The 13420-nt window shown below is 33.1% G+C and overlaps 1 protein-coding gene across 1 annotated transcript in view; it reads right to left on the bottom strand.

Annotated features, from left to right (window-relative positions):
* The window catches only part of ZC3H13 (zinc finger CCCH-type containing 13), a 93727-nt gene that overhangs the window by 76209 nt on the left and 4098 nt on the right, over window positions 1-13420 (bottom strand). The window contains exons 2-4 of the mRNA XM_007466472.1: window positions 10707-10832; window positions 10267-10376; window positions 7513-7624 (exon numbers count right to left, since the gene is read on the bottom strand). Coding sequence (XP_007466534.1) covers window positions 7513-7624; window positions 10267-10376; window positions 10707-10823 — 339 coding nt within the window. The 5' untranslated portion in view covers window positions 10824-10832. The remainder of the gene's footprint in view (window positions 1-7512; window positions 7625-10266; window positions 10377-10706; window positions 10833-13420) is intronic.

Raw genomic sequence — 13420 nt, 5'->3', positions numbered from 1 at the left:
GCAATGAGAAGCCCGCACACTGCAACGAACAGTAGCCACTGCTCACCGCAACTAGAGAAAGCCTGCACGCAGCAATGAAGACCCAACGCAGCCAAAAATAAATTAATTCATTTAAAAAAAAAGGAAATGCAAATTAAAACCACTATATACCCAGTAGAGCAATGCCAAGTGTTGGCAAGAATGTAGAGCAACTGAAACTCTCATACACTGTGGGTTGAGGATGTAAAATGGAATAACCACTAGGGAAAACTACTTGGCAGTTTCTTATAAAGTTAAGACACATAACATACACATAACGTGACTCAGCAGTTCCACCTCTAGGTGTTTACCCACAGAAAACTATGTCCACACAAAGACTTGTTCACAAATGTTCATAGCAGCTTTATTCATAATAGCCAAAATAACCAGAAAACCATATGGCCAATAGCCATAATAACCAGAAAACAACTCTAATGTCCATCAACTGGGGAATGGATAAACAAATTTTGACATATCCATATAATAAAACACTAACCCACAATAAAAGGAACAAACTGTTGACACATACTACAACATGGTTGCATTTCAAAAGTATTGTGCTAAAAGAACCGAGACCCAAGAATATATAATATCTGATTCCATTATAGTGACAGATCAGAGGTTGCCAGGAGCCTGGTTTGAGAGGGGACTGACTCTAAAAAGACATGAAGATATGTTCTGGGTGATGTAAATGTTATGTATCTTCATTGTGGTGGTGGTTATACAGGTGTGTACCTCTGTCAAGACTCAAACGGTACACTTAAAATGAATACATTTTATAAAGTAAACTTTTAAACAGAGCTCAAGATCTAATATAAAGACCTCCCACAAGCTAAGGAAGGGACATTTGAGGGAAAAGAAAAAAAAAAAAGAAAAAAGAACAATAGTGGTACTGGATTAGAGTTAAGAGACATCAATAAGAACTCATGTTTAGCTCAATACAGATAAAGACGGTTGCCTGTAATACTTATGGATATATGCATATACACCAATTAGTATACACTCATATATTTCATTGCTCTGTCAGCTGAGAGGGCCTAAAAAAAACACCACCCCAGTAGGAACAAGCACACCTAGTACCAGATTTCAGCTCTCTCTCTCTCTCTCTCTCTCTCTCTCTCTCTCTCCCCCCTAGCCATCAGAGAAAAAGCCTGTGCTACCCATACAAAGAGGTCCACATAGAAACCGAGGCCTCCAGCTGACTTCCAGCATCAACAACCAGACATGAGTGAAAAAAATCTTCAAATGATTCCTGCCTCCAGCATCCTAATACTTTAGCTGAGGTTCCAGACATAAAGGAAGAGATAAGCCATGCCTACTGTGCCCTTTCTGATTTCCTGACAGAATCCATGAACAAAATAAATGATTGTTATATGCCAAGGTTTGGCAACTGGAACTCCTTTTAATACTATCAAAAAATATTATATATTTGCAGATCATACAAGGCTAAAGACATTTTTTATATAAAATGAACATTTTAATCTACATTTAAAAATCACAGTAATCAATCATGTACTATATATACATTATCAAATTCCTACCAGGTGGTATATATTGTATCTCCACTTACACCCTTCCTCTTCTCTTCTAAACCTTTTCCTTTGAAATGCGTAAACAACACTCCTCTGTTCTACTTAATCCTATACTCATTCTCAACTTTTTAATTTGGTGACTCTCTACTCTTGCTGTTTTACATTTACTGTGTTTTATTCTTTCCAAAGAATTTTCACATGTACGTCCTCACTTAGTTCTCACTATAACTTGTGACATATTGGTGCAAGAGACTTACTCAGGATAGTTATACAACTGTTAATAAGGCCTTCTTCTAAGTTAAAGTCCTCCATTGCATGAGTCAGCTTTTTATAACACATATAGTCCTATCTCCTTCCTTATCAGTGAAACTTTTTCCTCATCTAGCCAGAAATATCAAGATGTAGAAGAAGAACAAGGGAATTTTTTAGGTGGTGGGGGGAGGGAAATGAGGGACAGGAATAGAACCGGGTAGGGGACTACGAAGCAAAGCTAATAATTATGTATACATTCTGGGAGGTACAGTTCCCAGAGACAGAAAGCTTCATGCTAGAAATTAGTTCTCAATTCAGAAAACCAGAGAACCAAGCACTAAGGGTAGGTCAAAATCAACTGTAGTGTGCAAAGTCAAAAACGGTAGCCTATAAAATATCTGAAGGAGGCTGGAAATTGGATAATCAACTTACGATTCAGCTAAAGACTGAGATCTGAAAAAGTAATTTGCATAGTAGTCATTTTAAATAGATCCAGAGTGGAGGTGAGGATGAATATCAAGTCTAAATAGATTCTCTGAAGATAAGTCATCTTATCTTCAGAGAATTATCTTCTTAAGGTTGAGGTGGGGTAGGAAATGATAAAAATGACCTTTGAAAAAATACTGGACAAGGAAAAGGGAACATCATTCTGAAGTCTCAAAAGAAAAACTTCTGAAAATGACTTATTATTGAAACCAGAGAAGGTCATTAAAATGATTAAGAAAAAATATTTTTAAATATATTACACAGATCAGTTGAAACATTATTCCAATGGTTTTAATTTCATATATGAGAAAGCAGATTGACAAAAAAGATTAAGACGTTAAAAACAAAGATCATGAAAAATACTGGAGATGGATGGTGGTAAAGATTGCATAACAATGTGAATATACCTAATGCCACAGAACTGTACACTTTAAAATGTTTAAAATGGTAAATGTATAACGTATTTTATAACTTAAAAAAGAAAAAAATGTTTTAAAAGACCAATTCATACAAATAAATTCAGACCATTGCCCATCTGCTCTAAGGTAAGATTTCAGGTGAGGCAAGGGATGCTCACAGTGCATCTCTAAATCCTAAACTATTAGATATCCTCCCATAATGATGAATTATTTTATACTTTCTTGAATGTGGCCACAAAGCTTCTCTTAAGAGACAGAGATCCCCTATAGCACATGCATGCCCTAATCATCAACAAATGCCTGAATGTTCCTCCTGACTCTATATTTACAGGTCTAATTTTGCTTTCAAAGCTATTTTAATTGTGTGCTCCAATTCTGTAAAATAACAAGTCTCTGTTATAGAAGAAGAAAACACAATTCAATGACTGCATTTGAAAAGTTCTATAGACTGGTGGAAAGTATCCAGTACCATAAAAATATGTTTATTATTTCATAACTGTTCTAAAATAGCATATTAGTGTCTGTGCAAATACAGAAAACAGTGCCAAAAGTTAGTAGTCTGTGATGCTATGAGTCTAGCGTACAAAAGGGGCCTTTCCATCTTAGTTAATAGTATGGAAAGCCTGTAGTTAGGCTTAACACCTCCCCTCCACTCATTCTTTTGGTCATCAAATCCTACTGACACTACCTCAAATTAGCCTCTCACCATGTTAAATTCAGTTCCGTTATGTTAAGCATGGTTCTGATCACCCAGACCAGCCAACATGTCCAAAATATTGCCAGTGCAACATATGACCAACATAAAAAATTATTAACAAGATATTTGACTTTTTTTTCATACTAAGTTCTTGAAATTCAGTATGTATTTTACACTTACAGCACATCTCAATTCAGACTAGCTACACTTCAAGTGCTCAACAGCCCCACTGGACAGCGCAGACCTGAGACCATCAGGAGTTCTCAACAATGGCTGCACATCAGAATCACTTTTCATTTATTCAGTAAGTGAACTTACTAGTTCCAGGGTCTGGAGATGAATTGGTAAACAAGATAGATCTCTTCAGCCCTCATCTCACATACACACGCCGTTAATTCTTTCACTCTAGGCACACAGCTTCACAGGTTCTCAAACACACGAGTCCTTTAAAACTCCTTATTGTTATTGTGTTGGTTTTCTTCCTCTTCCTAGACTCTCACCCATTCCCTCCTTCATTCCATCTATCCTTCAATATCCAGTGCAAATGTCATTTTCCTCTGGTTCCCCAGGCAGTTACTTATTCCCTCCATTGTGAGCTTTGCTCTTCTCTCTCTGACATACTACCACAGTCTATAGCATTACAGTTTACCTATTTATGAACTGGTCTCTCCACAAGTTCAGGGTTTATCAACCTCAGACACATTGGAGTTGAGGTCAATAGCAGAGACAGTGGAATTAGTTTGCGGAAAATCACACACATCCTTTCTTAGCCATGCTATGTTATCTATGCGATACATGCCCTTACATAAACTACATCTGACTTTCCCATAGAAATTCATTATTTCTATGGGAAATTTATTTCCCATAGAAATTCATTATTTCAAGATCTACCCTTGAAGATCAAGAGTCACACATGTTACAATAGGGAATGTACCATAGAAATGATCAGCACCTGTTTTCGTGCCAGATATAGCACTCAAAATAATTAATACCTGCTATCCTAACTTATTAACAGTTTTCTCTAAGTTTGGATAGTGAACTCCCTAAAACCTGAGTACTCTTGAATCTTGAGACTTTATCCCTTAGGTGTGCATGAAGCTAAGTGCCTTTGAGGACTATCTCATCTAAGGAAAGCAAGAATCAGGCTTTAAATGTCTTAACAAAATACCAACTTTGCTGTCTACTAAAATGATATGCTGAACATATAAACCTTTACAATCAACAACTACTTACACTTAGATATCTGTTAAAAACCTCAATCTCCAGTGCCGATATTCATCTCCTATTAAGAGCCTAAAACCAATTTATATTTGAGAAAAAAGGCTAAGAGCTATTCTAATACCAGTACATACCATTTATTAAGCTGTCACATTGGACGAGTCAGTCATGATACTTGTTTTACATATATTTTCTTCACAGCAACACAATAATATAGCTATCACCTCCATTTTACAGATAAAGAAACTGACAGTAGCATTAAATAACAATTCCTAAAGTAATGTGTTCAGAATATGAATTCCAGATGTCTGCCCTTTACATTAAGTACAATCTACCTAGTGGTATGCTGGAGCCAGTTCACACTGACTCACAAGAGCTAGCTTAAATTTTTAGGAACTGCACAAGCCGTAACTAAAAATTAAATCATAAAAACTAACAATAATTAAATAAGTAATATTAAAACCAACAGTACTAATTATTCAAAACTCACTTCCCAAATATTTTAGTACACTTTACTCTTGTGGTTAATTAAATTTATTGTGTGTGTGTGTGTGTGTGTGTGTATCCCCACACTTCCCAACTCTGTATTCAGTGATACCATTTTAGTAGCTTGAAACTGACCATGATGGGAATATTTACACCAAAGAAATTGGTAAATCCTACAAAGTATGGCTTTCTTTTTTTCTGAGTGGTTGTTAAACATATACCAGCAAACCATGGAGTCCATTCATTATTCTGAAATAAAAAGTAATTTCAAAATGCAATACACATGCTCAGCCCCTACCCAGAAATTCTAATTCAGTAGATTATGGGTAAAGTACCTGCGTGTGTATTTTGAAAAAGACCATTTCTCCTCCAAAAGGATTTTGATACATACCGCCAGCTGAGAACTACCATTTGAGATTTCTAAAAGTTTTATGTATCATATCAGACATTAGAAAGCTACATACTTAAAACTGCATTACTTTAAGTCCCCAAAGATGTCTTTACAAACTATAAAACTGTGACACAGCTTTTTTTCAAGGATCAAAATAGCCAAAAGGAAGCTTCTATATATCTAAAATTATCAAAGAGGTTGCTGCTTACACAATTCAGTAACTTTCATAAAAAGGCTATAATGAGACAACTAGATATCCATATGCAGAAGAATGAGGTTGGACCCTTACCTCACACCATAAATAAAAATTAACTCAAAATGGATCAAAGATTTAAATGTAAGAGCTAAAGTGCATAAATCTTTCTGACCTTGAATTAGACAACAGTTTCTTAAATGTGACACCAAAAGCACAACAAAAATATAGATAAATTGGATTTCATCAAATTAAAAACATTTTTTAAAGGACACCATCAAGAACTTGAAAAGACAACCCACAGAAGAGGAGAAAATTTTTGCAAATCATATATATAAGGGACTTGGATCCAAAATACATAAAGAATTCTTACAAATCAACAATAAAAAGACAACCCAATCTAAAAATGGACAAAGGATCTGAATAGACATTTCTCCAAAGAACATATACAAATGGCCAATAAGCACACAAGAAGATGTTCAACATCACTAGCAATCAGAGAAATGCAAGTCAAAACTACAATGAGATTACCGATAGGTATAATCAAAAAATTAGATTACAGCAAATTTTGGCAAAGATGTGGAGTACTGGAAATCTCACACACTGATGTAAAGAACTTAAAATGGTGCAGCTGTTTTGGAAAACATCCTAGCAGTTCCTCAAAAGGTTAAACATAGTTACCACATGACTGAGCAATCCCACTCCCAGATATAAACTCAAGAGAAATAAAAACATATGGCCACACAAAAACTTGTATACAAATGTTCATAGCAGCATTATTCATAAGAGCCAAAACATGGAAATAACCCCAACATTCATCGACTGATGAATGGATAAAAAGAATGTGATATCTCAATACAATGGAATATTATTTGGCAAAAACAAGAAGTGAAATACTGATACATCCCCTAATCTTTCACAAACCTTGAAAACACTATGCTAAGTGAAAGAAGCTAGTGACAAAAAAACTCACATATTGTATGACTCGATTTATATAAATATCCAGAATAGGCAAATCTACAGTGACAGTAACTGGAATAGTGTTTGCCCAGGGCTGGTGGTCAACTGAGGGGCTAGGGAAATGACCGCTAAAGGTTATGAGTATTCTTTCTGGGGTGATGAAATTGTTCTAAAATAAACTGTGGTGATGGATGCATGACTGAATATGTGAAAAGCTGCCCAAGTGTACACTTTAAATGGATGAACTGTATCTCAATAAATTCATTGCAAATGCACACACAAGAGCACGATAAATTTCTTTAAAAAAAAAATTAGATCTGGGAAATTTCCATTCCTGACAAACATCTATGTTTTCTTTTAATCAATAAACTGCATCATAAATTGTGCTTCTCTTCTGGTTTCACCACTAAATTCTGTGATCATATGTGCTTTCTAGTTCAGTTTCTGTCACCACCATGCCTTGCCTTCACTGTTTTAATTTAAAAGGGTTGTACTGCAAAGGCACTTCAACCCTTCTTGGAATTCCGCAGGCAGGAAACAATGGATGGCTGAATTCCGAAAACTTAAGAATACATTTAAATACGCATGATGTCCCCCATGGCACAGAAACCCTATGAAGTTCAGCTTGAGCTCTGCCAACCAGATCCCTTCATTTTAACTACCACCAAGAACTAAAACGGTAAGAATTACGAGTTTTTCCAGAGGACTTTTTCCCTCTAAATTACACTACCCATATAGAACACTGTAATGCAATATTACACATTTACCATATATTTAGCACACAAGATAATATTTAAAATAGAACATAAATAATAAATCACTACTGAAATTTAACTTTGTTTGGGGAAATTCATTCCTACCCTAACAGGTGAGGATGACTCCTCTGTATTTCGTTTCTGGGACTCAGTGTCCACATCTTGGCGCTTGTTCTTCATTCTTTCTCTAAGATCCCCTGTAGGTCTTTCTGGTGACCTTTGAACCAAAAAACAAAAACAAAACAAAAAAACAAAACAAAACAACAAAAATCTATATTTATATAACATTTTATAAGAATATATTTACAGAAATAACCTCACAAATCTCAATATAGTTTTTCTACTATCCATGGCTCCTAAAGTTCAGAAAAACAATTAATAAATTTCAGCTTATATATTAATATATAAAAAAATATAAGCATCACTTACAAGTTTTCTCCCAATACCAATCAAAATGCATACACTAAAACTTCATGGGGTGGCAGGTACTGGTGATATTAATAAGAAACTATAGGTGAGCTGAGAGAAAGGAATTTGTAATTAATAGCTTAATTTGTTTTCCTATGAATCACATAAATATATTAGTTATATTTGAAAGCAAAAAGTAGGAAGGTAAAGCTTTAAACCACAGCACTGCAAAATTAATCTAGAAACAACAGTATTATCATCTATACACGTATATGGTTGGATGCAACATCAACAACTGTGAAAATATTTTATGCATCTCAAGAATGAAAGCAAATAATGTTATTCTTACAATTCTTCTTATATTTGAAACTATTTCAGAGTAGAAAGTAGTTGAAAAATTCAAAGCAAGATTTTCAACAGTGAGTTTATACTCTGCTTTTATACTCTTGTTTTTAATTAAGGAAAATATACACATTTATATTTAACACTGGTAAAGCTTCATAATTTATATTAGCAATTTGATAAATGGATGTTCTATTATTTTCACACCATCACTAAGTGATAAAAATAAAGCAGAGGTAGAAAACACACTGCCTTTATAGACTATTCCTAGAGCACCATTAAAAGAGGGCAATAGTTGTTAAGGAATGATATGTCCCTCTTTAGCCACCAAAGAAAAATGTGTATAATGTTTTTAAAAGATATAAACAAATTACAAAAATACTGACATCTATTTCAAGTAATAGCTGTTCAATCAAATCGAGTCCTTTATCAATCATTAATACAAATCACATGATTAGTGAAAAATAATTTCAGTCAATTCACTTTAAAGGAGCTCATTAACATTTACATGCACATTTTATAGATCTATATTAAATGTTCTAACAGTTAAAGCTGAACTGGTAAATGGATCTTCTTATTAAGAACCAGCACTTAAATGCTTTAAATTATAATTATGATGCACATGTAAATTTTATGTGCCTTAGTTTCCTTTATATAATAAGACAGTGTATTATAAACTTGTTTCTATCCTAAACAGTACCTAACAGAATGCTCTACATACAGTGAATGCTCAGTGACTTAAATGATTTGTGACTAAGTAAGCATTTCTGAAATACATTACTTTTCTTTCCATCTCTGAATCACATTATGAACTATATATTTCTTCCTTATTAAAAAAAGGGAAAATATACAAATACGAAGGAAGTTATTGGGGGGAAAAATGCACAAAATAGCAAAATTATAACAAAAAATCCTTTATTCTAAATCTAGTAATGACACTATTTTTTTCCATTTTAGACAAATTTCTCTGCCCATTTGCCTCACAACCATCTCTTGTATAAAAATTTTGAGTATGTTAATGTCACAGATGAAGTAAAGCATGTATTAAAAGTACAGTAATAATATAAGCAAAACATTAAAATTATTGAAACAGTTTCCCCAGGTATGTGTTTGTTTATACAGGTATTAAACTTATAAAGACTAACTTTCCCACATTGACAGAAGGGACAGATGACAATCTAAATACAAATAAAACAGAGTACTCAGCATCACAAGTAATCTAAAAATGTACAACATTTAAGTGAACAGCAAGTCAGCTAATGTTAAGGTTTTGAATTTTAAGTTCTGTTAAACTTCAAAATCTATACACATACACAAAAATTCACCCAATTAAAAAGGAAATCTCCAAATGCTAATGTTCAGTTATTACACTGTTGCTGAAGCCAAAGCAATCAGCACATTCAATTTTAGGACTAGGTAAATCAGTTATTTACCAATCAAGTTTAAACTGCTTTTGTGACAATCTTTATGTATGTTACATCTTTAAACACCATAACAAAATCATCATGAGGGAGCCAAAAGAAAAATAAAAGATTTTTATTAGGAAAGTCTAATTTAGCCTTGCCTTTATTAAAGGAAAAATGATATTCTAAATAGGTAGTACACATATCCACATATAAATACATACTTTCATTTACCTCAATATACTGTGATAAGAGATTTGGCAAATGCATTTTAACCTACAGAGCTTGCATTAGATTATCTTTTGTAATTACGATTTGAATTTAGAACATCTTAAAAAGCTAAAATTATACTTATTTAAATTCTACTATTTTAAGAGTTGAAAGTAGTCTCTCCTCACTAAAAGCAAATCCATGAAATTCTGCCGTCTTAAACAGCACTTTAATACATAATTGCTGGGCAGGGCACAAAAGTAAGCCATACATATATTACAAAAACAAATTTTTGAGCAAATTAATTTTAAAGCAAACATCTTTATTAATCTTGAAATTAACAACTAAAAAGATCCTGTCGATCTTTGCTATTGATAAGACTACCACCAAAATAGAAAATCTGACCAAACATGGTAGTATTTCAGATTTTTATACTAGATAAATTACAAAAGCCATCTTCTAATAGTATATGAACAATTCAAAGTTCTCAATTTACCTTCTATAATTGCTGCTATAACCTTTACCACGGGGTGAAGGGCCATGTACGAATCTACATGTGTTTCCATAGAGGCAGTTGCCAGTCTTCAGCCAGTTACGGCACTGTGTCTAAGAGACAGATATTACTATGTAAATTTCATATTTAGTCATATTTATTTCTGGAAAAAAAAGATGCTAGTGGGACAAAATTTAAATAAATGCTATCAAAATTCCAACTAACCTGAGATATATTACTCCCCAAATAATAAAAACATCAAAAAAAAAAAAGCCCATAAACCCTAATGCCCATCTCACTCCTTTTTTATGAAACACATTTAAAAAAATTTACTAAACCAATATTCCTACAATACAACAACCTATTCACTTTTGTGATATAAATAAGAAGTTGAAGAACAGGAATTCAAGAGAACCCCTGTGACTGTACTAGTGAGAACTCACCTCTGCTGTACTGCCAGTGCTGGGTCCAAGCCTCTCAAATACACTGGGTCTTCGGGATGTGCTATCAGATATGGTCTTGGTATTTTCCACTGTGACCTTCCTTCTAATTTTTGACATTTTGTACTACTTTAACCAAAAAAGAGAGAGGCAAACTGTAAAATTCTTCAGTTTTAAATAACTGAGCCAATAACTTACAAGTAGATAAAATGGTAGATAAGATAACACTGCAAAATTACAGGGGATTTTTCTCAGAAGAAAAAAGCCATAGGAGAGGTCACAAGTAAACAGAGGTAAACAGAAACTATCTTCTAAGACATACCTTATTAGTGAATTTAGAACAATTTTGAATCTTTTGGCTAGAATTTTACCTCTTCTACAGAGTGAGTAAGATTCTACTCACACAGTTAAGTTTCCATAGTACATTCAATTTCAGAAAACACACTATAAAATGTTTAGTTTCTAAGTTCCTTATAAAAGTTGTTTCAAAATTTAATAACTGTCTTTTAAAGAAAGTTGTGCTATCATTCTCCATCAACTAGTTAACGGTTAAAGAAAACTTTGCCAAAAATAAAATCAGGTAAGAATTTTAGTCAGAGTAGAAATTATGTTTTACACAGTTTAAGTGATAACATCAGCTATGTCCCAAAAATCAGCTTGGGAGAAAGATACTATTTAAATATTTTCTTTGTCTTACAGAAGCCAAAGAAGAACAGCATACTCAGGAAATTTATTTTGCAATAATACAAAAAACAAAACCCTCAATGTTGATAAGTGACCTTCTTTCAAAATATGACAGGCTGCAGAACTAGAAAAAGTGACGGTGTTTTGATAATCTATACTGCACTGAATTGACATAAAGGTCAAAGATGCCAAAAGAAATAAACAGTCTATTTACCATTATTATTAACAAGAAAAGAAAGATGAATTATAAAAATATTTTACAAAAGTAAATAAAACATTAGAGACTAAAATATACAATCAGGTGATTCAACTAGAAATGAAAATATCAGATAACAGCACTATGATATATGTTAGAAAACAATGTTAAATTCTAGACCTAGAATAATCTAGAGAGTACACTACTGTGGGAAGTGGGTAGGAACTGCCTAAGAGAAAGAAAAAGGAACTAAACCGTATCACACTTTATACACTAAAATACAAATACAAATTCATGAATGAATTTTGAAATTTTGAATGAATGATGAATATTAGTTGAAATTTTTTGTGTGATACTAAACCGTATCACACTTTATACACTAAATATTAGTTGAAATTTTGTTAGTAGTCAAAAGTTACTAGAATGAATGATGTCAACTAAAGAAGTAAAACTTCCATTTGGTAAAGAACTGGTCTCTATAAAGTTCACAAATGCTCTTTAATGTGGTTTCAAAGTAAGGTCCTATCACTTAAAAGGAAATTAAATCATGGTAGTACAGAATCAAAACTTAAGAAAAAAATTACAATATTTGGTCCAGTTATATACTTCTTGTCAAGTCACACTCTGAAAAGGCCCAAAGAATATGGACATTTGACAAATTAACAGGTAATGAACCAAAAGGAAAAGATGATATGATACAATATGGTAGTTTTAAATTGGAAAAATGTATATTCTTATTTTCTAATATACAATGTAATCATTAATTACGATTACAATCAATTTTTAGTGATTCAAAAAAAGGTAACTTTAAAGTAATTACAAATTTTTAAAAATTACAGTGTCACATAAGTGAACAAGAATTTGTGCAACATAAAATCACTTATGTATCAACTGTTCGTCAAGTAAGGAACTATGAGGTCCACCCTCCACACTAGAGTGAGTATTGTAAGATAATCTTTGATTTAACTTTTCTTGAGCTTATTCTCAGCCCAAATGTGAATTTATAAAGGAAAAGTTGGTAAATTCCACATGTACATTTGACTTACTGAACATAAATAAAAGCCAAGATAAGCGATAAGTGAAGCTGAGAAAGATCTAGAAAATGTAGAGCTTTGATTAACTGAGAAAAACACTTTTTTATCATTTATAACTAAGATTCGATAAGAAGTAAACATATAACAAAATGTATGGAAAAAGAACAAAATCAAATTTTTAAAGTCTCATTGTTACTATAAAAACAGACAGGTGTACATTGAAATCCTCATTCATTAATTCAATTTTTAAAACATTTATTAATAAACTTAAAAATGAATGTGTTCTAAAAGTTTCTTATTAGTTATTAGTTATCTACAACTTGGGAAACAGGCACACCATCCTACCACACTGCATCAAGACAAGTAACCCTAAGCTTACATTTTTCCTTCCACTATCAGTGGAAATGGTCTGCCCCCAAAATCTCTATCCCCAACATGCCCCTACTCCAAACACACCCTCCCTCCTCCAAAAAAAATCAACAGTAGTGTTTTGCACAACTGGGGCAACAAGCTATTTATTATTATACTTGAAACACTGGTCATATCTCTTTTCTTGTCTTTCTGAGGGCTCCAGGTATTATTAACTCTACTGTTTCTCTTCCCCACCTATAATCTGTTGCTTGAATCAGCACTCCTCTCCTCCTCTGACCTACTGCTGGAAAGCAGGGTCTCACAGCTTCTCTCCCATCCTAGATCCCTAACATAAGCTTTGAAGACTTCAAAGGGTTTGGACTGCGACAATCAAGTGAGGACTAATGATCCAATCTTATCCCTTTACTTGTATTTTTTTTTTTTTTTTTTTT

This window comes from Lipotes vexillifer, unplaced genomic scaffold (assembly GCF_000442215.2).
Source record: "Lipotes vexillifer unplaced genomic scaffold, Lipotes_vexillifer_v1.1 scaffold384, whole genome shotgun sequence".
Classification (NCBI taxonomy): domain Eukaryota; kingdom Metazoa; phylum Chordata; class Mammalia; order Artiodactyla; family Lipotidae; genus Lipotes; species Lipotes vexillifer.
Note: the sequence above shows the minus strand (reverse complement) of the source record. Positions and strands in the feature narration are given on the sequence as shown.